The sequence below is a fragment of the Pleurodeles waltl genome, chromosome 9, assembly GCF_031143425.1.
Source record: "Pleurodeles waltl isolate 20211129_DDA chromosome 9, aPleWal1.hap1.20221129, whole genome shotgun sequence".
Classification (NCBI taxonomy): domain Eukaryota; kingdom Metazoa; phylum Chordata; class Amphibia; order Caudata; family Salamandridae; genus Pleurodeles; species Pleurodeles waltl.
The window spans coordinates 1,103,206,369-1,103,228,413 of record NC_090448.1 but is presented as its reverse complement, the minus strand read 5'-3'; the positions used below and the strand labels follow the sequence as shown (position 1 = coordinate 1,103,228,413).

Sequence of the window (22,045 nt, the reverse complement as noted above, 5' to 3'; positions counted from 1 at the left end):
TATGTTTGTGTTATACATGGAACAGTGCAACACATGGTGAAAGGTATGTCCTGTGCCACAAGTACATGCAACACAGGCTCTAATTCATCTGTACACGTATATCCCATTCATATGCACACATGTTCATGCATCCCCAAAGACCACACTCTCACTGACACACATTGCATACGTCATAGTGCCCCTAATCAAAGTATTTTGTTCAAACCACTGTATCTGGCTCTATGGACATTAGGCGTAAAGTCAATGAAGCTGGGCTTAGAGGTATCTTGTAAGACTGCACGAGTAGCTCACGATAATTTTCACTGACCAGAAGTAGCATTGACTACAGAAAATGTTGAAGACTCCTGCTTTAGATCAAGAACAAAACCACAAATGGAGCAAAATCTGAAAGTATGGGTTTTATCTTTTGTCCTGATCTCTCATTTTAGATAAGGATAATAAAATGACCATGTTCATTTATTTTTAACTACCTCGATGGCCTTACTAATACCACAAGTAGACGAGGACTGAATGCTTAAAAACTAATATATTTATTTAGAAATCGTCTTATTAAACATCTTATAGAATACTTTGTCTTTAACAGTATTACAAGTTGTTCAGCATGAAATCTGCAGTTAAGAGATTATATCGGAATGAATACACCTTGATCAACAGCAGGACAACCTTGAAAGAAATCAACAGTTTATTTTTTAATAAATGAAAAAGCTCTTCAACTGAGTTGTAGAACTCTAATGATGGTCTTAGATCCATAGAAGCCTCACAGTGAGAACTATACCAAATAAATACAAATAGTAATCTGTGCAACAGAATCAACCCGAATTTTCCTTCTCAAAGGCGACGAGTAAACTAGTTTCACCTTTTTCTTTCGATTTTGCCAGTATTTATATGTAGTTTAACTTCCCACATCACAGCGTCAATCCTGTTTGTTCCAATTAAGTCTTATGCAATTTGGAAGGCTGTCCTCTTTATTCTCTCCAACCAAAGTAGTTGCCACCTACAAGCAATCCAATTTGCACTTTTGACCTGTATGGCAATTTTATAAACTCAAGCCTAGCAGGCCGTTTCAGCCTAGAAATACAGACTTGGATTTCATTCTCACAATTTTATAACTATGCACACTAGATGGGAAGACTGCTTCCCCGCTCATGCAAACTGAGGTTTTCTTTTTGCTCATTAAGTCACACCTTTACGCTTCAGTTGAAGGCATTTATGGTCTCCATCAATCACATCGCTACAATCCGGTGACAAAATAGCTGCTATGCTTCTGTCTGATGATGGTACGGTGTGCAAGACAGTCTTCAAGAAATGGGTCATCCAGAATTACGACAAAGCTGGTTAGCTTTCTTGGTCCCTCTAACAAATAAAAATCGAACGGATTAACAAGTATATAATGCCATCACAGTGCCTGTGCACTCACAGGTCTAAAAGAGGCCTGTACAGCTCCAGAAGCTCCCTTAGGAGGGGAGAAGTGAAACGGAGGCCGGCAGGGAAGAACGATAAGGTCGATTCCGAAGCTTCACTTCTAAATGTATATCTTTGTTCTCTTTTGGACTGTAGCGCTCATAGTATCCAAGTGGTCCGCTGGGGACACACGTCAGACAATCTGTATCAGAGTATGCTTTATGGAAAGGTGGGACATGATTATACACTAAAGGACACACTTGCCAGAATGTTAACGCTTAATTGTTGAAAGAGAGGCATCATCACAATTTCATTTGGAACAATGTTTGATGTATAATTATTGAGTCTTCTCTTGTCCCAGGATCTCTTGGCAGCTTCTGTAGACTTCAAGCAAACAGTCCAGGCGAGGCTTCGAGCGCTAAAGCACAATAAAAACAGAAATGTCAAACAAATTCTCTTGATTGACTTCATAAAAAGTAAGAGTGAATATAAATGATTACTGCCCCATACTTAAAAACTGGGGTCCTGGTTACAAGTAGCCATATAAATTGCACTCTGACTTGTATAGGCATTGCAATTACAAGTGGTGCAGTGTTCATATAACCAGGTAATTACCAGGTACGATAAAGATCACAGCCTTCATTAAATTTCGGCACGTCCAGAATTTAAACGGAGGACGAAAGCCCTGCATTTACAGAAACACACAGAATTTGGGGGAATATGTCCCAAAATCAACTTCCTCTGCAGAATACTTATTGCAAGAAAACATGACTGCATGGTTCCCTTGCTGCTAATCAACTTCTTCTGCTACCCTGGCCACTGGGCTCCATTTCGCTGTCCTTAATAGAACAAGTATGCAGAATTTTATAACATATCTACTTGACCAATGGATGGGATGCTTCCAAAATCTACTGGTCGTGTAAAAACAAAAACATCCACTTGTCAATTTAATATTCATGATCTGGAACTCTAAAGAGATCCACATAAACGTGATGATATAGCCAAAGACATTAATCACATTAATATACATGTTAAAAAAAAATGAAAACGTTCAAAAACTTTTGCACAAATAACCTCATTTTTCGGGTGATAGAGAAATTGTCGCCCCTCTATGACTGTCTTAATATTGTTCATTAAAAACTCTGGCCTCAGGTTGTATCAACGCTTAATGATCAGTGAAGGGCAAACAAATAACATGATTAAAATCTTGAATACCCATATCGCAAATATTTCACACATTCTCTTTTGCTCTGGATTTAGACCAGTTTGCAGTAAACACATTTAACTGAAGCAAACTCATTTGTAATAGTGTCCAAAACGACAAAGATCATGCTCAAGATTCCAAGACAGGTACTGCTGGGCTACCTGGGATTTCCATTCACATGCAGTATTTTATGTCCAACGGTCGTCTAGTGAGACTGGAGGCATTCTTCAACCCCTTAGCTGCTGGGCCTTCCTCCCCCCGCAGTGCTGAGCTCTTTTTTTGGCTATTTGGTGTAGTTTGCGCATAAGCCTTTATAACTTTTTGTCCACATAAGCTATCCACAACAAATTAGCGTCCTTTTTTTCCAATATCCTAGGGATTCTAAAAGGTACCCAGTTTGAGGGCTCCCTTGGAGGAGATAAAGAAAGTAGCCAAAATACAGCTACGTTTTCTTTAAGGAAAAATGGGCTACAGAAAAAAGCATGTGGTTTTTGACCTGAAAATGGCACCAACAAAGGGTTTGCTGTGCTAAAATTACCATCTTCCCAGCTTTCAGGAACAGGTAGACTTGAACCAGAAAAAACACATTTTTCAACACAATTGTGGCAATTTAATGGGACATACCCCATTTTTACTATTTTTTGTGCTTTCAGCCTCCTTCCAGTTAGTGACAGAAAGGGTAGTGAAACCAATGCCGGATCCCGGACAGCTACACATTTGTGAAAAGTAGACAAAATTCTGAATTCAGCAAGGGGTCATTTGTGTAGATCCTTCAAGTTTTTCTACAGAGAGTAAAAAAAAGAGCTGCCCATGTTTTCGTCTATAACTTTTTCCAGCTATGGCAGATTTTTTAAAGCAATATATCGTTACGTCTGGTGGACTCTTCTGGTTGCCGGGATATATAAGGCTTGTAGGTTCATCAAAAACCCTAGGTACCCAGAACCAATAAATGAGCTGCACCTTGCAATGGGTTTTTATTGTATACCAGGTATACAGCAATTTATTTGGGGAAATATAAAGTGTCAAAAATAGGTATCAAGGAAACCTTTGTATTTCCGAAATAGGCACACAATACCGTGTTGAGAAGCAGTGGTTAATTGCACATCTCTGATTTCAGGGGTCCCCATACTAGCATGTGAATTATAGGGCATTTCTCAAATAGACTTATTTTTTTTTACACACGGTCTTACATTTGGAAGGAATTTTTTTTTTAAAGAAGGGGACAATAACACCTGTTTTTCTATTCTGTGTTCCCAAAGTCTCCTGATAAAAATGGTACCTCACTTGTGTGGGTAGGCCCACTGTCGCGACAGGAAACGCAACAAGGACACATCCTATTTTTACATTGAAATCTGACGGTTTTTTTGGAAAGTGTATAGCTGTGGATTTTGGTCTCTACCTCAGCCGGCACATAGGGAAACCTAGCAAACCTGTGCAGTTTGGAAAACTAGACACCTAGGGGAATCCAGGATGGGGTGACTTGTGGGGCTCTCACCAGGTTCTGTTACCCAGAATCCTTTTCAAACCTCAAAATGTGGCAACAAAAAAAAAACACTTCTCCCTCAGCTTTTGGTGCTGATAAGTCCTGGAATCTGAGAGGAGCCACAAACTTCCTTCCCCTGAGCATTCCCCCCAGTCTCCTGATGAAAACTGTACATCACTAGTGTGGGTAGGCCTACTGACCGCAACAGAAAATGCCCCAAAACACAACATGGACACATCAAATTTTCCTAAGAAAACTGACTTATTTTTTGCGAAGTGCCTTGCTGTGGATTTTGGCCTCTAGCTCAGCCGGCACCTAGGGAAACCTAGCAAACCTGTGCATTTTTGAAAACTAGACACCCAGGGGAGTTCAGAATGGGCTGACTTGTGGGGATCTCACAGGGTTCTGTTACCCAGAATCATTTGCAAACCTCAAAATTTAGCATACAAAACACTTTTCTCTCAGATTTCGGTGCTGCATAGTTCTGGAATCTGAGAGGAGCCACAAATTTCCTTCCACCCAGCATTCCACCAAGTCTCCTAATAGAAATGCTACCTCATTTGTATGGGTTGGACTAGTGCCTGTGTCAGGAATGGATCACACAACCGTCAGTCAGTCCTTACATGAGGGCAAGTGTTGACCATGGGCTGATCCATTCCTAGCGCAGGCACTAGGTACAGGCACGCAAATGGGGTCGTGTTTTCATCAGGACAGGTGGAGAAACACTGGGTGGTAGGAATTTTGTGGCTCCAGCATATTCCTGTAGTTAGTGTGACAGAAATGGAAGAACAAAATAGTTTTTATTCAAAATGTCACCTTTGCAGGGTATTCTGGGTAAGAAAACTTTGGGGAATCCACACAAGTCACACTTCAGTGGACTCCCCTGGGTGTCTAGTTTAGAGAAATGGCTGGGTTTGGCAGGTTTCCCTATATGGCCGCCAAGCCTGGGACCAAAAAGGCAGGTGCCTGCCTCACAAAACCAGGTTGTTTTGTGATAGATAATTTTGACGTCTCCACAACACGATTTAGGCGGTGGAATTTGTGGCTGAACTAAATTGGGGAGGTCCTAAGAGAGCACTCTCTCTGTGCTTGCCACCACATGCACCTGCTCTCTGGGTTGGGCTAACCGGCTATTGTCCCGCTGCACCGAACTGTGCTTGCGAAGGGACGCACCGGAGGATATTTTAACCCCCTCCCTGGTGTCGGCCACTTGTTGTGACCCGCACCAGGAAGGTGGCGCAGGCGTTGGCCAGTGGCTGACACCCGCACTAATGAGGTTAAGAAACTTTAAAGTTGGATCTGAGAGAAAGAGGCCTGTGTCGCTTCCTGTAGATCACATTGGTTAAGTGCATGAGCGAAGTCCCTTGGAAATGTATATTTTCCTAATTCTGAGCTAAAAATGTATGAGTACAGAAAGTCACTGAAAGAGTCCTCTTTACTCTTCTTAAGCTAAAAGCCCCACAGAATCACAATAGGAAGTCTTTGTACATAGCAAGGAGGCAACAAATTAAGGCAGCATGCTTATTATATAAAACTGTGATAACAGCTTCTCCGGTTAGGTCATGGCTCTTGTAATATCAGGGACTGGATTCTAGCTAGGTTCTGATTTTGCCACCTTTCTGGAAATTTATAAAGGCCACAGTTAAGAGTTTATCAGAGGGACTTCCTGTACAGGATTCCGCTTAATCATTAGTGGGCTGCTGTTCCCTGACCCAGATTTAAAGGGTGCAAGAACAAAAAAACTAATTTTATCAAACACAAAATCAGACCAGTAAAATTGCTTTGAAAACTAGCTGCATTGCACCCTGGACCGGTTTTCCTGCCTCATTCCAACTAAGCCATGTCACATGGGAAGTATGTAATGCTCGCCCGTGCCAGACTAAGGCCCTCATTACGATTATGGCGGTTCGGCCCGCCATGCCGGCAGTGGCGGCTGAAGCCACCTGGCGGGCCGAACCGCCATATAAAGAACAGGGTGACGGCCGCCAGCGGCAGCCATCACCCACCACCAGGCTCCTGCCGTCAGGCAGCCTGGCGGTGGGATGAAACACCATCCCCCAGGGTAGCGCCGCTACCCTGCAGATAAAGTTTCTTTCGCCGCCAGCCTTTTCCTGGTGGGATATCCCGCCAGGAAAAGGCTGGCGGAGGGGGTGCCCCTGCACTGCCCATGGGCACTGTGCATGGGCAGTGCAGGGGCCCCGGTGCAGTGCCCCGTCGCACAGGTGATCTGCGCGAAGGGTGCAACTGCACCTGCCGCACAGAGGCATTGGCGCCAGCTCCATGTGGAGCCACCGTCAATGTCCCGGCCAAGCCTTTCTGAGAGCCGGCGGGCGGAAACAATGTTACCACTAAAACATCCACACATCACCAGCACAACACAAAGCCACACTCTACATAACTTTCATCCATCCAGACACAAACTCCCTGTTCATACAAAACACCAGCACTGTCCTCTATTTGCTCCTACCAGACCCCTTTTTATCATGACAGTACCTATACGAAGCCTTCCATCACAGCATCCACCAATACCCTCCTCATCTTTTTTTACCAATTACACACAAGCATACAATCCTTACACTTCACCACACATATTAACTCTTCTAGCGAACAATTCTAACACAAACACTCTTAACTCTTGCCCATACCCTCATACACTCTTCTCCAAAACACATCACCACTCTCTGTACTATTCAAACACCACTTGCAAGCAGTAACTCACATTCAAATCCTTCACAGGAAGCCACTACATCAATATTTCCTCTCAGTACTCCACAAAAAACAAACAAACTACACATATCACCACCTCAAAATAACACAAACTTTCATAATACTTTCCGCCACACCCACCCTTATGACTACACAAATCCTGACCAATTTTTATTCCAAAATTCTCACTCTTCACAAACATCTACCACATGCACCCCAACACAGCAACATTAATTTACCCGCCTCTCATCCACTGCACAGTTTAGAACCTTAGATTATCATCCACATGCTCCTCCACCACCTCCAACTCATACTCTTTCCACCCTAAACAGACACAAACAAAATAAACAACATGTCACTCTTAACAACTTTGCATCACACTCTCTATTACACAACAAGGCTACTCTACAAAAAGAACTAAACTCATTATGTCACTCTCTGCTACCAAGCCCACCAACAACAACACACACAGACCCAACAAAATGCCTCCTAAGCCTGCTGGACAAGGAACACAATATAGAAAAACACTATTGTGACCCTCATACAGTTATCACAACTAATAACACCTGGTACAAGCTCACAATATACTGCTCACCCTTCTCCAAAACAAAATGACACCACCAACAAAATACATTTTCAAAATTGCTTGCTCATAAATGCACGATCACTTTCAAAACAAGCACCACATCCGCGACCTGCTCACTGACAGACAACTTAACTTACTATTCACAACAGGATCATGGTTGGGAGATGACATGGCCCCTGTGTTGTCTGAAGCTGTTCCTCCAGGCTATCAAACCATAAAAAATAAAAAAAACATATAGGCAAAAGAGGAGGTGGACTAGCTATTTTACTCAAACAAGCAATAAATCTCAGCAAAACAGATAACATTTGCATACAAGGTTGTGAGGCTCTCATCACCAGCTTCAACCCTATACCAACTTCCTCCTCTAACTTTCCCCTCCTTTACAGACCGCCACCTAACAATTCAGCATCTCCAGACACAGTTTTAAACCTTATAACGTTATACTCCAACCGCTGCATTCTTGGGGGCCTAAACATTTGGTTTGACAACCCCAATATGGCACATCTTAAAACTATCACCACTGGCCTTGTCATATTGAACCTACGTCAGATTGAACACAATCCCACACACTGCTGGACACACCCTGAATGTAATTTTTGCATACCCAGAACTAGTTAACGTTCAAAGCATCACACCAGTTACATGGTCAGACCACCATTTGGTAACTTTCCAACATAAAACACCAAAACCAACACACCCAAGACCACCTTACATACATACATCTATTCACCACTGAAACTAAATTTTGAAGCCTTATAAACAAAAACAGCCAACACAGATCTAGACACAATAAATTCTCTTCCAAAACTTTGAGTGGCTATAGGAAGCTTTCAATGTCCTAATAACACTCAAAAAACTAAACAGGACAAAAGAAAACCTACACCTTGGAGAAATACAAAACTAACAAAGATAAAACAACAAATCAGAAGTCTGCAACGAACCTGGCTCAAAACAAACAGCATTCAGGACAAACTTCACCTACACAAACTTAAAAGAATACACAAACCATCAATCAAGAAAGCTAAAAAAAAAAAAAAGTACTACTCAGACAGAATTCAAAATGCTAAATCTGCTATTAAAGAATTTTATCAAATTCTCAACGAATTTCAAAAACCTAAATGCATGGAAGGATTCACATACAAACTGGCAAATCATTACACAACCAAGGCAGACACATTGGACTCCTATTTATAACAAAACGAAAACCACCAGCACCAAACGGTTTCCTAAACTCCTCTCCAAGAGTAAGCCAACCCAGCATCTGCACGCCTTCAAAAAATTATCATAAAGTGAATTTATGGATATGGTCAAAGCAAGCAGGCCTTCCAACAGTCCTTCCAACCCCTGTCCAGCACACATCTTTAAGAACATTCTTTTATCTACTTCTGCTGACACGTCTGTGTCAATAATTCTTTAACTATGGGAACCTTTCCTGAAGACCTTAAAAAGGCATACATACAGCCGTTATTAGAGAAAAGAAACCTGGACCCACAGGACCCAAACAACTACAGACCAATTACAAATGGACCTTTCCTGGGTAAACCGATAAAAAGAGCAGCATTCACCCATATGTCACAATTCATTGAAGATAACTCCATAGTTTCAGACTACCAAACTGGATTCTGCCCAGGAAGAGGCACTGAATCTGCACTCATCGCAATCTGGGAGGATTCTTAAAAACAAAGTTGACCACAATGGAGTTACTGCACTTCTTCTCTTGGACCTCTCAGTGGCCTTTGACACTGTTGACTATTGCATCCTAATTCAAAGACTCCACGAAGCCGGCATAGAAGGGACTGCTCTCGACTAAATCACATCCTACCTTCAAAACAGAACAAATGTCATCTATTCTCCCCCTTTCTGGTCCAAACCCTACTTCACAGAAGCAGGGGTCCCTCAAGGACCAATCATCTCACCTATGCTTTTCAACATCTACATGATGTCATTACCGGAATTGATCAGTTAATTTCAACTTGCATGCTATCACTATGCAGAGGACACACAAATACTCCTTAAACAGGAATGTCCCAAAGACATTGGAAACTCACAAATCTTCAGTTGCCTCAGAGTCGTTGATCAGTGGATGACTTGGAGCCATCTCAAACTGAATGCTTCCAAAACAGAAATACTCACATGTGCTGAATGTAAAAAGTATGAACCTCTGTGCACCTGGCCTGGTGATCTGGGACCCCCTTCTAAAGTATTTAAGGAAGTTAAAAACCTTGGAATTACCATAGACTTCAAGTTTTCAATGAATGCCCAAGTGGACAAATTAGCACGATCGAGCTTCATCACCTTGAAAACTCTGCAACACATCTTCCTTTACCACGGATTTCCACACAAGGTCCAGGCTACTATCGCGCTGGCGCTATCTAAACTAGATTATGCCATGGATCATCTGTATCTACTATGAAAAAACTACAATGCATTCAGAACTTGGCTGCCAGACTACTACTACTACATGTACGGCCACAAGCCCTCATCTCCCCTGCCTGGAAGGCACTACATTGGTTACCAGCTGCCAGAAGATCCACCTTCAAGCTGCTTTGTATCACACACAAAGCAATACATGGAACAGGCCTGCTTTTTATCAGGAGTAAAATCACCAAATGCATTCAACAAAGAAACCTACGCTCAATATTGGCATCATACCTTAAAACACCACCATACAAGAAAAAGACTATAGGTGGTACATCCTTCTCTGTTCAAGCGGCAAAACTATGGAATTCATTTTCCCCAAATATAACAACCATGGATAACTATATTGTCTTCAGAAGACTACTCAAGTGTTGCTCTTTCCTTCATAACCACCATATCCAAACAGCAATGGACTGCAAATTCCTGTGTTGGTAAACATTTATATTCCGATTATGTGTATATATCTAGGTAAGTGTATTTCTTTAAAGAAATATGTATAATTACTATTTCATAATAATAAAATATGTACTTACCCTTTAAGCCTGTTTAACAAATGTATATTTACTCATGGTTAAATGTGTGTATATATGCATATACAAATATGTATACATATATATGTGTATATTATTCTCTGCTTAACTGTTCATAGGTCATTGTAACTTCAAATATTGCTATTCTTGAAAGTCTGTGTTTATACTACACAACTTTAAATCACAAAATATTATTTCCATTATTATATTCCTTACACATATATTCCCTTACCATGTATCTAAACATCTATTTATTACTTTACACTTACTGTACAAGAGGGAAAAAGAAATTGCCTCTCGTAAGCTTTACTCTGTCTCCCCATCACCCTATACCTCTATCAATATATCCTCTATCCCCACTCTCCGACTCATCCCAAACCCATTCTACTACTATGATCTCCAAAATCACCCTCACTAAGCTCTTCCCTCCGTTACGGCTCCTGGCTTACCCTGAACCTCAGTTTATTACTATGATATCCCAAACAACCCTACTAAATACTCCACTGCGTATCTCACCTTTGACTCATCCAAACCCCTTTGACTACTATGATCTCACTAACCCCTTTCTACAGACTCTTCCCTCCTCCATCTCTTCTTTACTCATCCCAAGCCTCATACTATTACTATAAACTCACAATTAACACTTCTGGATTCTTCCCTCCTCTATCCATTATTCTATTCAAACCTACACACAAACTCACAGACTCTGCTCAAACCAACTCATTCGAATACTGTACTCATATTTCCCTATACTAATCCACCACTAATCCTTCTGCGTTCTTTAGTAGCATGGTGCTTGCCGAAAAGTGCTTCAACACCTCGTCTGGGGTAGTAAGCGCTATATAAATACAAATGGAATAATATATCTTGCTTTAATGGCAGGCAGTTCTCTTTCACAAATCCATACTGTGGAACTATAAGCTTGCAGCCGAAAGGTGTATGCTGCAGTGGGTGGGGCCTACTTTGCCAGTGGACTAAATAAGGATAAACATAGGTGGTCCTTGACCCCAAACAATAAGTCCTGGGTGTTGAGTGACATAACTTCCACACCCATTTAAGAGTTAATAGTCATATACAAAAAGAAAGTATGGTATCCCTGCATGGTTTTGATAAAGGGCACTCCCAGTAAACATATCAATACTCAAATGTAGTTTTGATTTTCTCGTATGTGAAAGCATTTCTTGAGCATGCACCTTTCTTCTTTTAAGGAAGTGATGCACATATATGCAATTTAGAGACAAATGCTTGCTCCTCTATGAAAATGTTACCAATGTTTGTCTCGTTTATGATCTACCTTTTTATGAATTAGCGACTTTGCTTCCACTACTTTGCCTAGTCAGAAGTCGAAATACCTAATACTGGTTTTATTCCAGGATGTGTACACACCCCATGCCTGTTCCAACTCTACTATGCTATGATAAAAGTACTGACAGATTTGGAAATCTCTCCTGAAAGGATACCCAGAATGGAATTAGTCAATCTTTGACAAGGTTCAAGAGGCTAATAACAGGTATAATGTTAAGATGTCCTTATGTAGAGCTGGTAACTCAAGAGGAGCCCAGTCTGCACAAAAACTTAATCAGGTCTCCATGTGCCAGAAAAAGAAAAGGTTGAAAAGTGTGTAGACTCTGAGGTCTGCATAGGCGTAGCAGAAGGTGGTAACTGTAAATGAGCAGAAAGCCCCACTAGCTGGATTGCACAAGAAATGACACAAATATCAAAGTTGCTTCAAGCAGCCTGTTCATGGGAGCAACTTAATACAGGGAGGCTTTGTGGGATTGAAGGGCAGACCTGGAGCCCCTTCGGGGAAGCCCTCCATCTGCAACACTTAGAGATCTGTTTTATCATGTCTGTACTCAACTGAAGTATAAGAAGGATGCCCAAGGTTTGCAAATTCCAAAGAGACAAGTATAATTGGTCTTTTAGAGTCCTAGCTCAAAAGTAAGCAGACAACTATATTAATTGCAAAATGTGGTGAGGCCCCCAAGATTGTTTCTGACAACGCCTTATCTAAGAGGCACTATTTATCAACTATTCTGCTGGATGTAGCAATTCGTGCTGGAGCAGGATCTCTTATTTAAAAGTAACACTTTTAAATAAAAGACAATTTCACATATTTGCACATTCTACTTGGAACGTTGTGGTTTGTTTCATCCAGATGCAAGTGCTTTATTGGACTTTTCTAGCAATTATATAAAAAAACTGTAACATCACCAACAACAGAGATCTGACATGGAATGGAATGCAGTCAATTTATGCAATGAAAACACAGTTGACTAGGGAGCTGCACACTATTAAAAAAATGTCACGCTCACCTGAAATACTGGAACCACTTCAGAAACTTCGTTAGGATCCACTGGATCTCGCAAAAGGATGCACAGGTAGTAGATAACCTTTTGCTGAAGAAAAAGAAATTTAAAATCCTTACGACAAAACGTATATAGCTACACTTCTCACCAAAATGCACAAGTGGCACATACAATATCAAAGTCAGAGATTTCTTCTCATGAAAGTGATGATGGATTGATCTTGTGGGATTAAAGTCTCCTCAAAAGTCATTTTATTATTTTGTTTTATTTTTGTACATAAGCTTATGTTGGTTCAATAAAATAAATACATCAAAACCAGGAATTTCAGACTGGACCAACACAGCATAAAACCTTCCTTTGATAATTCTATGAAACTGGAAGCCTAACCTTTCATAAAAAGAGGCAGAATATAAATCCAAGACACAAATGCAGTGATCTAAGGAACTTAACAGTTTCACTGTACCTGAGGTGTGCAAGTGCATACACACTGCTGGGAATTCACAACCATCCACAGCTTTGGTTTACAGCCCCCTAAAACTACAGAGATGATGTACTCCATTAACTGAGATTTCAGCATCTGAAGGATTAAAGCCATTGTCTCTAAATGTCCAGCACATGGATAGAATGTTCTTATGGACGAATATGGCCATCTCTCTCCCAACAGAGCTACAAAAATAACTGTTTTCAAGCTGTCAAAGGACGGACACAAAGGATCCTCCCATATGCCAGTGGGGAAATGTCAGAGACAATGTATTGGCTAATTGGTTCTGTAAGAACCAAAGAAGAGAAAAGACAAGTTAACCCCATCCATCAAACCGCACCAATATTTACAGTCACCCCTATTTGCACCCAAAGTCGCTCACAATGGGGGCACATACCCTTCTCCTTCGGGGCGGACACGGTTGCGGTCAAGTCGTGCTTACCACCGAGTGTCCTTTCTCTTCCACCGGATCAATGGAAATCATGCCTTTTGAAACTTATCCGAGATTAGTTTGCTCTATCTGTGTGCAGCACACAGATAGAGCAACTGAAAACCCCCATCACTTTCCTTGTATAAAATACTTTGTGCAGCTGTTACTTTTTAGCCTTTGTCCAATCATGTTTATACTTTGCAGCTCATTCCTCATGCATATGAGTCTTGTAATCAGTTACTAAACACCATCTCTAAAGTGTAACAAACTAAATGTACTTTGTCCCACTGTACATTTCTTAGATGATTTACTACACATTTAATCAAACTGAACTTCCTGTTTAATCACAGATTTTATGTTTCTATGAAGCTACTTAACCATGCTTCCATGATGCAGACCTATAATGAGTGCTTTAAATTGATACATACATTAAGGAGAAGAAGATACAAATACCATATAGATAGCTTCATTGATCACAATGTCTTTCACTTTGCTGATTTCGATGAAGTTCGTGCTCTCCTTGCCAGAGGCATAGAATGATGTCATTTGAACACCAAGTGAGCCAATCACCAATAAAGTCTCCTGGTCAATTTTCACAAAGTGTAGATAGAAGAGCAGTCCCAATATGGTGATAAATATTGCAGACGACAGTACCATAGTGTTCTGAAACAGTAGAAAAATGTTTACTTTTTTTACAGAACGAATGGACATCGGTCCAACTGCTTTGCTCAGTAAATAAAATAAATACAAATATTAATATTAAAATAAAATCGGTCACTGTTAAAAGCACACCAACTTAAAAGAAACAGACTTTAATATTGCGGTGCGCCAAAGCTTTTGTTCTCATATCTAGTGAGTTCAATTCAAACGGGTTATATAGCCTACAGCACCAATCGTCTCTATAAAATCCCAACTATTAGTCCTCAAAAACACTTTAATGTGGCCCAAGATAAAATTATTCTGTCATTGTTCCATGAATTGGGCTTTTGTATTTTGACTGCAAGATCAAACTCTGATCAACTGGTCATTTCACCTACTTTTCCTCTGGTGCAAGCTCTGTTCTTGACTACTCAGCACACGAGTTATACGTCGTACAGAAAATGATCACAATCCACAAAATATTACTCTGCTCTGGGCTAGTTGCTGTGAAAGTCAGGAATAGAAGACTACTTATATTCATGACTTCATCACAGCAATTAATGATAGGGGCCTTCGATATAACATGACCTCAAAAGTTTCCTCAAGAATTTAGCACTTTACTGGAGAACAGAAGTTTACTTAACTTCTTGAAAATGTGGGTGCATTTTAGGTCACGAGCATTTATTTTTTTTAATCTTGTGACAGAAATACGACCCAACATTTCCTGTTCAATGTAAGTCTTTAACAAATATGATTTAGGAATCCTTAATGAGAAAAGGATGTGTAAAAGATCACTACGACAACTTTACAATTTTATGGAAACTATTTGGAGATTGTTCTATCAAACAGCTGAAATTAAAATCTGAAAAGAAAATGTTTGCATTGCTCTGCATAATGAACTCTGGATTGAGTTATTTAATGCAATTAAATCTACAAACTAACGTTAATTCTGGCACTTGGTTGGATTTTGGCAGTGACATTTCAGTAAATTATCATACGTATTATGAAGTGTGGACCTCATACATAAAGGATGTAGGTAATCGTCCATCCTCTATTAAAGGGTAAGCTAGTGCTAGTTGGAGCTACGGTTAACAGACATTTTGTTTGCAAGGGGAGCTATTGTTTGCAGACATTTTTTGTAAACCCTGACGTTTGCTTTCCAACAATGATTGTAATGCTCAATGTTATGACCTATTTATAACTGTGGGACGGTGTCTAAACCCAACAAGCATTGGCAAACCCAATAGGTGCTGCCTATGCAAGATATATTGGCTTTGCCAATGTTTTAGCCATGTTGCTAATAGCTGAAAGTAAAGGTAAAAAGTTTTATTACACAGCCATCTTTGACTACGCTGTACTACACGGATAGCAGCGCTGCTGTATAATCTATACTAACATTCCTGTAAATCTATAATCTGGGGGCCACTACACTCGCCTGACCTTTGCATGTGACCCCCATTCAAAACAGGCAAGCATTTATTTACAAGTTAATCGACGCAAACGTAAGTAACTAGGGCAGTGGTACCCAATCTGTGCGCCACGGCACATTGGTGCGTCGTCTAAATTAGCCAGGGCCACCACGAACAGGAGGAATTGCTAACGTAAAGGAGCCTGTTTTTAAAGTAACAACCTTTTGTTGTACTGTTATATTTCAGATGTTTCCGCTTATAAGCAGTAAAATGAGGTCCGCTAGAGGTTGGAATCATTTTTTAGACAATGGAGCCATCTAGTGGACGTTCACGATAGCGGTTCGATTGCAGAAGGCCAACCTGTCCTAGATGAGTGTTCTGCCATGCTGACTGCCTACATTAATTACACAAATTGTGGTCAGTTTGTCAATACCCTAGAAGGCCGAGAAGCTGAACTGGCCTTTCCAGGTTTTAAACATGTGGCCTGCAGTATATGCACAGATGTCAGCAATAAGCATGTTACTTACTAAACTATTTATATATCAAGCAAATGCATTTCTTTAGCAGTGGTCACCCTGCAGTTTTATTCTTCATGTCATGGCCCTGTTTTTGAGAAAGGTGAAACAAGTGGCCACAGTGGATATCCCGTTCGCCTTATTACGATCCCATGATATCCCCCATCTACTGTATTACGATCTCCATAGGGTATCATGGGATTGTAATAAGGCATACCAGAAATGTCATGCTTGTGACGGAGTATACCCCTCTGCCAAGACCTAAATCAGCCCCTTAGTCTGAAGAAACTTTATATAGGTTCACAAACACTGCTCAGGAAAGAGCTAAAGACACACATTTTTAAAGAGTACTACAGCCCAATGCAGTCATGGTTCACTTCTCCAAGAACCCTGTGTCCCTCCAGTCAGTCGCTAACGCTGCTTGGGGCCCTTTCATTTATTTGCTGGGATAAAAATGGACCTACTCCCAAGGCCGGGGTTACATCCCTCTCACACACCAGAAAAAAAAATATATATAATGGGGAGCCTCGGCCAACAGCCAATTGGTCAAGGAAGTTGTGGATTTGAAAAGTTTGGGAACCACTGAACTAGGGTGTCCTGCGCAGTTAACTTTTGGGCTACCCTAATTTTTAAAGACATTCTGCAACAAACGTGTAAAATATGAAAAAGGCTATCCACATGCAGAACTGTTTACTACTACTTAGTAGTAGTGCATCAGACTAAATCAGTGCAAGTGTTTTTTTTAAGAAACAGTTTTCAAACATGAATTTTGAAACGTTCACGTTTCTACCCACACTGACAATGTCAATAGTGAACTAAGAGGTAAGTTGGTTATGTGCACCATTTGGATGGACAATTCTACATGGACAACATATTAGTAAAATCAAATACTGGACAAGTTTTCATACATCTTATGTATTTCAAGATCGTTTTCTATGTAATAATAATGAACAAGCATAGGCAAAGCCAATAGATTTCACCTCTGTGTAATCTATTGTATTTGTCAATGTTTTTTCTACATGTTGCAGATGACTAATACAAATGTGGAGTAACAGAAAGAGCTGCTGACTTGGGGAACTAGATTCGAGCTTCTGCGTAGGCTCAACATCCTGCGATTCTGGCCAAATAAGGTAATCTCCCCAGTGCCATGCACCAAAGAGTTTCCTTTTTTTTTTCTTTTTTCTTTTTTTTTTTTGAGGTTGGGACTCAGGCGAAGACCTTCCCGAGCTGCCTGAGTCGTTTTGTAGGGGTGGGGGCTGGGAAAGGGAACAACAATCAGTGTCATGGTGCGATGACGTCAAAGTGAGATGAGCGGATAGGCTCATTTCACTCTCACTGAATTGCTTCTAAGAAACATATCTCTGACCCCCAAGCCCTGACTGTGTATCACTGGAAAGGAGAGAAAATGCAATTTTCAATTATACTTCTCCCTAGACTGTCCCTGCTTGGAAGATTGGGGGGGGGGAGGGGAATCCCCAAGCAGGGATCCACCCACTGGACATCAGGAATAGGAATGCGTCAGGGGAGGGTCCCCCATGCATGGGCCTGTGATCCCCCCGCCATGGGCCCCATTAGTCTTTTTACCGCTCCAGAATCTGTGGGGAATCACAAATGTGCTACCACCTAGTGCTAACCCACAAGTCCCATCAAACGTTTCATAGGGAAGTACAATGGCCATGCCTAGGTCCAACCTTGATGACAGTTAATACAAAATGAACACCTATTTTGTCATATGGTTCATTTGTCTTTTCTGATAAAAACTATTATATTATACAAAATGTTCATGGCATGCCACTGCCACCACTAACCTCAGATCTGTCACACCACAGTGTACAACAGTAATACTAAAGTGCGGGCCACAGATCACGTGCGGCCCTCCTGACCTTTACCTGCCTCCTGGTCAACAGCAGCACTGGGCTGCTTTTACTAGACTCAGCACTAACACTGAAAAGATGTTAAGTAAACAAGCAAGCATTTATTTAAAGTTACTTGCAGTTAAAGAAAGGAAGGAACTAGAGCATCCTGCATCACTTAACTTTAGAAACACCTTTATTTTTTTAAGACATCTTGCAGAAAAAGTGTAAAAGTATGATAAGATCTGTTAAAAATTCAAAAAGTGTTTTTCACCAACAAGTAGATCTGTTTCACCTTAGTACATCAGATTATACCAGTGCATTGAGATTTTTTCTTTTAAAAGTGATAGTTTTCAAACATGAATTTAGAAACATTCATTTTTCTACCCACCCTGACAATAAAGCCAACATTGAACTAAGAGGCAGGTCAGTTGTAATGCACACAGTTTTGGTGGCCTTGGTTTCTATTATATCTGACCAACATTATAGTTCATAAAATCAAACACAGAAGGCGGCTTTGCACAGCACACATCCTGAAGTCATGTATGTCAAGGTCATTTTGAATGTGACAGTAAAGAAAAAGGAGAGAAAGTTTAATAAAACAACTCCCTAGGATCATACAATTTGGTTAAGCGGAGAAGCGCCAGGATTAATCCCACGTTTTTGGTCTCACACTGTGCAATTCAGACACTATGCTGTGCTTTGCCTACACCCATCTTACCACAACCCCCCCCCCCAACCCGGACCACCACCGTAATGACATCACAGACCAAGCTTTGTGGCCCCTAGGAAAATGCTTGTGAGTACCCGTGGTGTAGAATATCTCTTGACTTTCAACTGACATCTCTTTCTTGTCTTGATCCTATTCAGTTTAGCAACCATATGAGCAGCCCTAGCCAGGGCCAGTGGAATTATGTGATTGAGCGGATGGTGTGATTTTCACATAATTACAGATTTGCCGCATTTGCTACATAATCCATCATCGACAGCATAAGATACAGATTTTAACCAAAAAAAATGTGTTTCTAGCTCAAATGTCTCAAGTGTTCCTAAAAGTGCTGTGAAAGGCCCTTTGCTGCTTATGGCTATGTCTGGGTGTTAAAATGGTACTAAGGAGGTGCAACCAGTGCCCAGTGTTTTCAAGTTTAAAAATGTTGAAATAATGAAGTAATATTAGTAAGTATGCCACATAATTTGGCCTGCATATGCCGCATAATTCCAGCGGCCCTGGCTACAGCTAAGTGAGGAGAACTCTTCCAACTACTTTATCTACGAGGACACATTTTCAAATGCTACTAGCTCCCAATCACTTATTACTAACTGCCTCTTGATTATCATCTCAGTTTATTACCTTCACTTCTTTAAGGGGAGAGTGCCTGTACTTCTCAGCACTGATGCAATATATTACAATGGATGAGTGCCGCACTTCTCAGGACCAAAAAGGTTTTCTAAATTGAGAGTACCTGCACTTCTTTGATTCCATTTAAAGCACCAGTTCATGGTACTGCTACCTTGACCCCCAAAAAGTGTGTGACGACAAACAATCCTACTCGCCAGCCCAGAAAGTACCTATGACAATCCCACCACTCCCATACCTCAGTAATGGCGAAGAGCCCATAAGCAATCAGCCAGACCCCACACGTGTGGACGGTGATGGCCCATAGGGACACCTTGGGACAGCTGATGCTGAACTCGCGACAGGAGTCGCTAAAGGCCCGGCGCTGCAAAGAGATTTCGGCGCCACACAAGTCCGAGAAACGAGCCTCCTCACTCTGCTCGGCCATGGCAGGGTCACAGCTAGCCACAACACTCGAGGGTGATCTAACCGAAAGCGATCACCTGTCTGCTACTCACAAGGACTGTCCGTTAATTAAGCCTAGCCTACGTTGTTGTCGATTTGAGGATGACATACGTCCGTCATTTCGGTCAGTACTTCCGGGTGGCAGGGCAGCCAATCAATTGGCGGACCGTATTCTGTCTGGCTCATGGAAGTGGGAGGGACTCAGAATGTGTAAAGTGACCTAAAATTGAAAAATTAACATGTCAGCCACTCCCAGTGCGATGTACATAACTCCGACGTAGTCATTGGCTGTACGGTACGCACGTGCACCTGTGGGGGCGTTTACCAGTTCTAGCGACCGCCCCCCATGGCATTTTTTTGTGCATCGCAACGCAGTTAGCGACTGACTGTGAATTGCAGGTGTATACTCTAAGGTGAGCCAGTCTCTGGTAGTAACGTTTTAGCTGGTTGGTGACTGGTTTCACTGCCTGCGTAGGTATTGCTGCTGCTGGAGGAGAAGAATACTGTGCCGGGTGGCAACAGTGAAAAATTCAAACAGAGTGACTGGGTGGTAAAATTGAGCGTTGACTGGGTTCCCGACGGTTTGGGGGGCGGGGGTCAGTTCATTGGTAACCCTGGTGTCTCTTTTTGGCGCTGTCTGCATTATTGCCCATTTTCCCGCTTAACCCTTTGCTGTGGTATGGCGGGTGCGTCTCCCAGCTTTGTCGAGTATCTCCCATCATGATATATTATCGTTTTGCAGTTTATTTAGTTTCACATGTTTCAAGCAGTGGGTAGACAGATTTTCGTGCTACGGTAATGGGTGGACAAAAAAAACAGGAGCGGTGCAATGGGTGCGTTGCCTGTGAGTTTGGGGAGCGGGGCCAAAGATGTGATCAAAAAGATCAACATATTATTTTTTTGCAGGCCTGTCCCCTTCAGGTAAATACAGAAACAATATAACAAGCACATCTTAAATTAAAAATTAATCAAGGTAAAGGAAACTGAGAGAAGAATATGGTGGCCACCTGGCATGGACGAATATCCTGAGCAGTGGCTGTAACAATGCAGCGTAAAAAGTGAAAATTCATGACAAGATGTCCCTTTACAATACACATCTTAAGAATTCAAGCAAAAATGTAAAAGTACGGATAAAGACAGCTGACACAAGTACCTGTCAAAATGACCATACATTCTTTGGTTTGTATAATACATAGCAGTATTGTTCCACTCTAGCATTTATCCAGTGTGCTGCAGACTGGAAGGCTGCTTTGAGCGTAGGATAGACTGCCATAACTCAGCTGTGCCACAATGGCTCCATTGCAGTCTCTCCTCTTGCAGTCTCTCCTCTTGTTTTTAGGTTTAAATCTGTTTTATTGATTTCTAAACCAAGATGCCATACAACAGTATCTACTGGCCTCGGGGGGACAAATAGATGACCACAACACATGTCAAAGGAAGAACAAGAGGTTAGAAGACGGAGCAGAAGGGGTAGTCGGGAAAGTAAGGACAGTTGCTTGACAGAGCCTAGTTAAGTCAAAGTGAGGCAGACTATGCAAAGATAGATTGTGCAGATCAGTTCCTTGAAATCACAGGATAGTAGCTTTCTAGAAGGACTCCAGGTTTTACCAAAGCGTGGAAGATCTGCCACAACTCTCAATTTCTCCTTACCTAGGTGTTCCCATATTTTGTGGAGCCAATCTAGTCTTGTCGGGACAGTGGCAGTACCCCAACAGGATAGCAGGACCTGTTTGGCTGTACCCAGAGTTAGAGTAATGGCCCACCCTCATGCGGATTTTAGGGTGTAAGTCAGTGCACTTGGAAGGCCCAGTAGTATAAGCCTAAGGAGCCTATGCAATTCAATGTAGTGTATCTCATCAATGTCTGCCAAAACATCTGAGCAGAACTGTTATATTTCGGGGCAGTGCCAGAGCAAGTATTATGGTTGGCTGCACTGCCTCCAGCAAGTAGCATCACCACCTGGTCTTCATTAGGCCAACCTAGCAGACGTGTAATACCAATAATGTGCTATTTTAAGAAACATTTCTTTACCCGAAGTGCTACAAGCCGATGCACGTGCTCTATGCAGAATGTCATGCCATTTCCTGGGAGTGAATTCTTGTCCACACTCCAGTTCTCATCACTGGTGTGCTGGTGATTTGGCGGGGTTACTGGCGTGAGGAGGAAGGCGTAGATGTCTGATAGAATGTGCCTATCAGACTGGTGTGCGCGGAGGTACGGGAATGAGACGCGTTGTTGTTCCTGCACCTGGTCTATGAAGCACCAGCGCTTCTCAGTACT

At 41.6% G+C, this 22,045-nt stretch overlaps 1 protein-coding gene across 2 annotated transcripts; it reads right to left on the bottom strand.

Annotated features, from left to right (window-relative positions):
- Positions 1 to 507: 507 nt before the first annotated feature.
- On the bottom strand, positions 508 to 19,896 carry PIGH (phosphatidylinositol glycan anchor biosynthesis class H). 2 transcript variants are annotated; one of them, XM_069208826.1, is made up of 5 exons: positions 19,560 to 19,896; positions 14,002 to 14,211; positions 12,644 to 12,727; positions 7,518 to 7,584; positions 508 to 1,819 (listed from the first exon to the last, which is right to left on the bottom strand). In XM_069208826.1, exons 1-5 carry the CDS (start codon positions 19,746 to 19,748, stop codon positions 1,788 to 1,790), a joined length of 582 nt encoding a protein of 193 aa, XP_069064927.1. In that variant the 5' UTR covers positions 19,749 to 19,896; the 3' UTR covers positions 508 to 1,787. The 2 variants fall into 2 exon arrangements, with proteins under 2 accessions (XP_069064927.1, XP_069064928.1); XM_069208827.1 differs by lacking the exon at positions 7,518 to 7,584 and having other exon boundaries at positions 19,560 to 19,894.
- Positions 19,897 to 22,045: the final 2,149 nt, after the last annotated feature.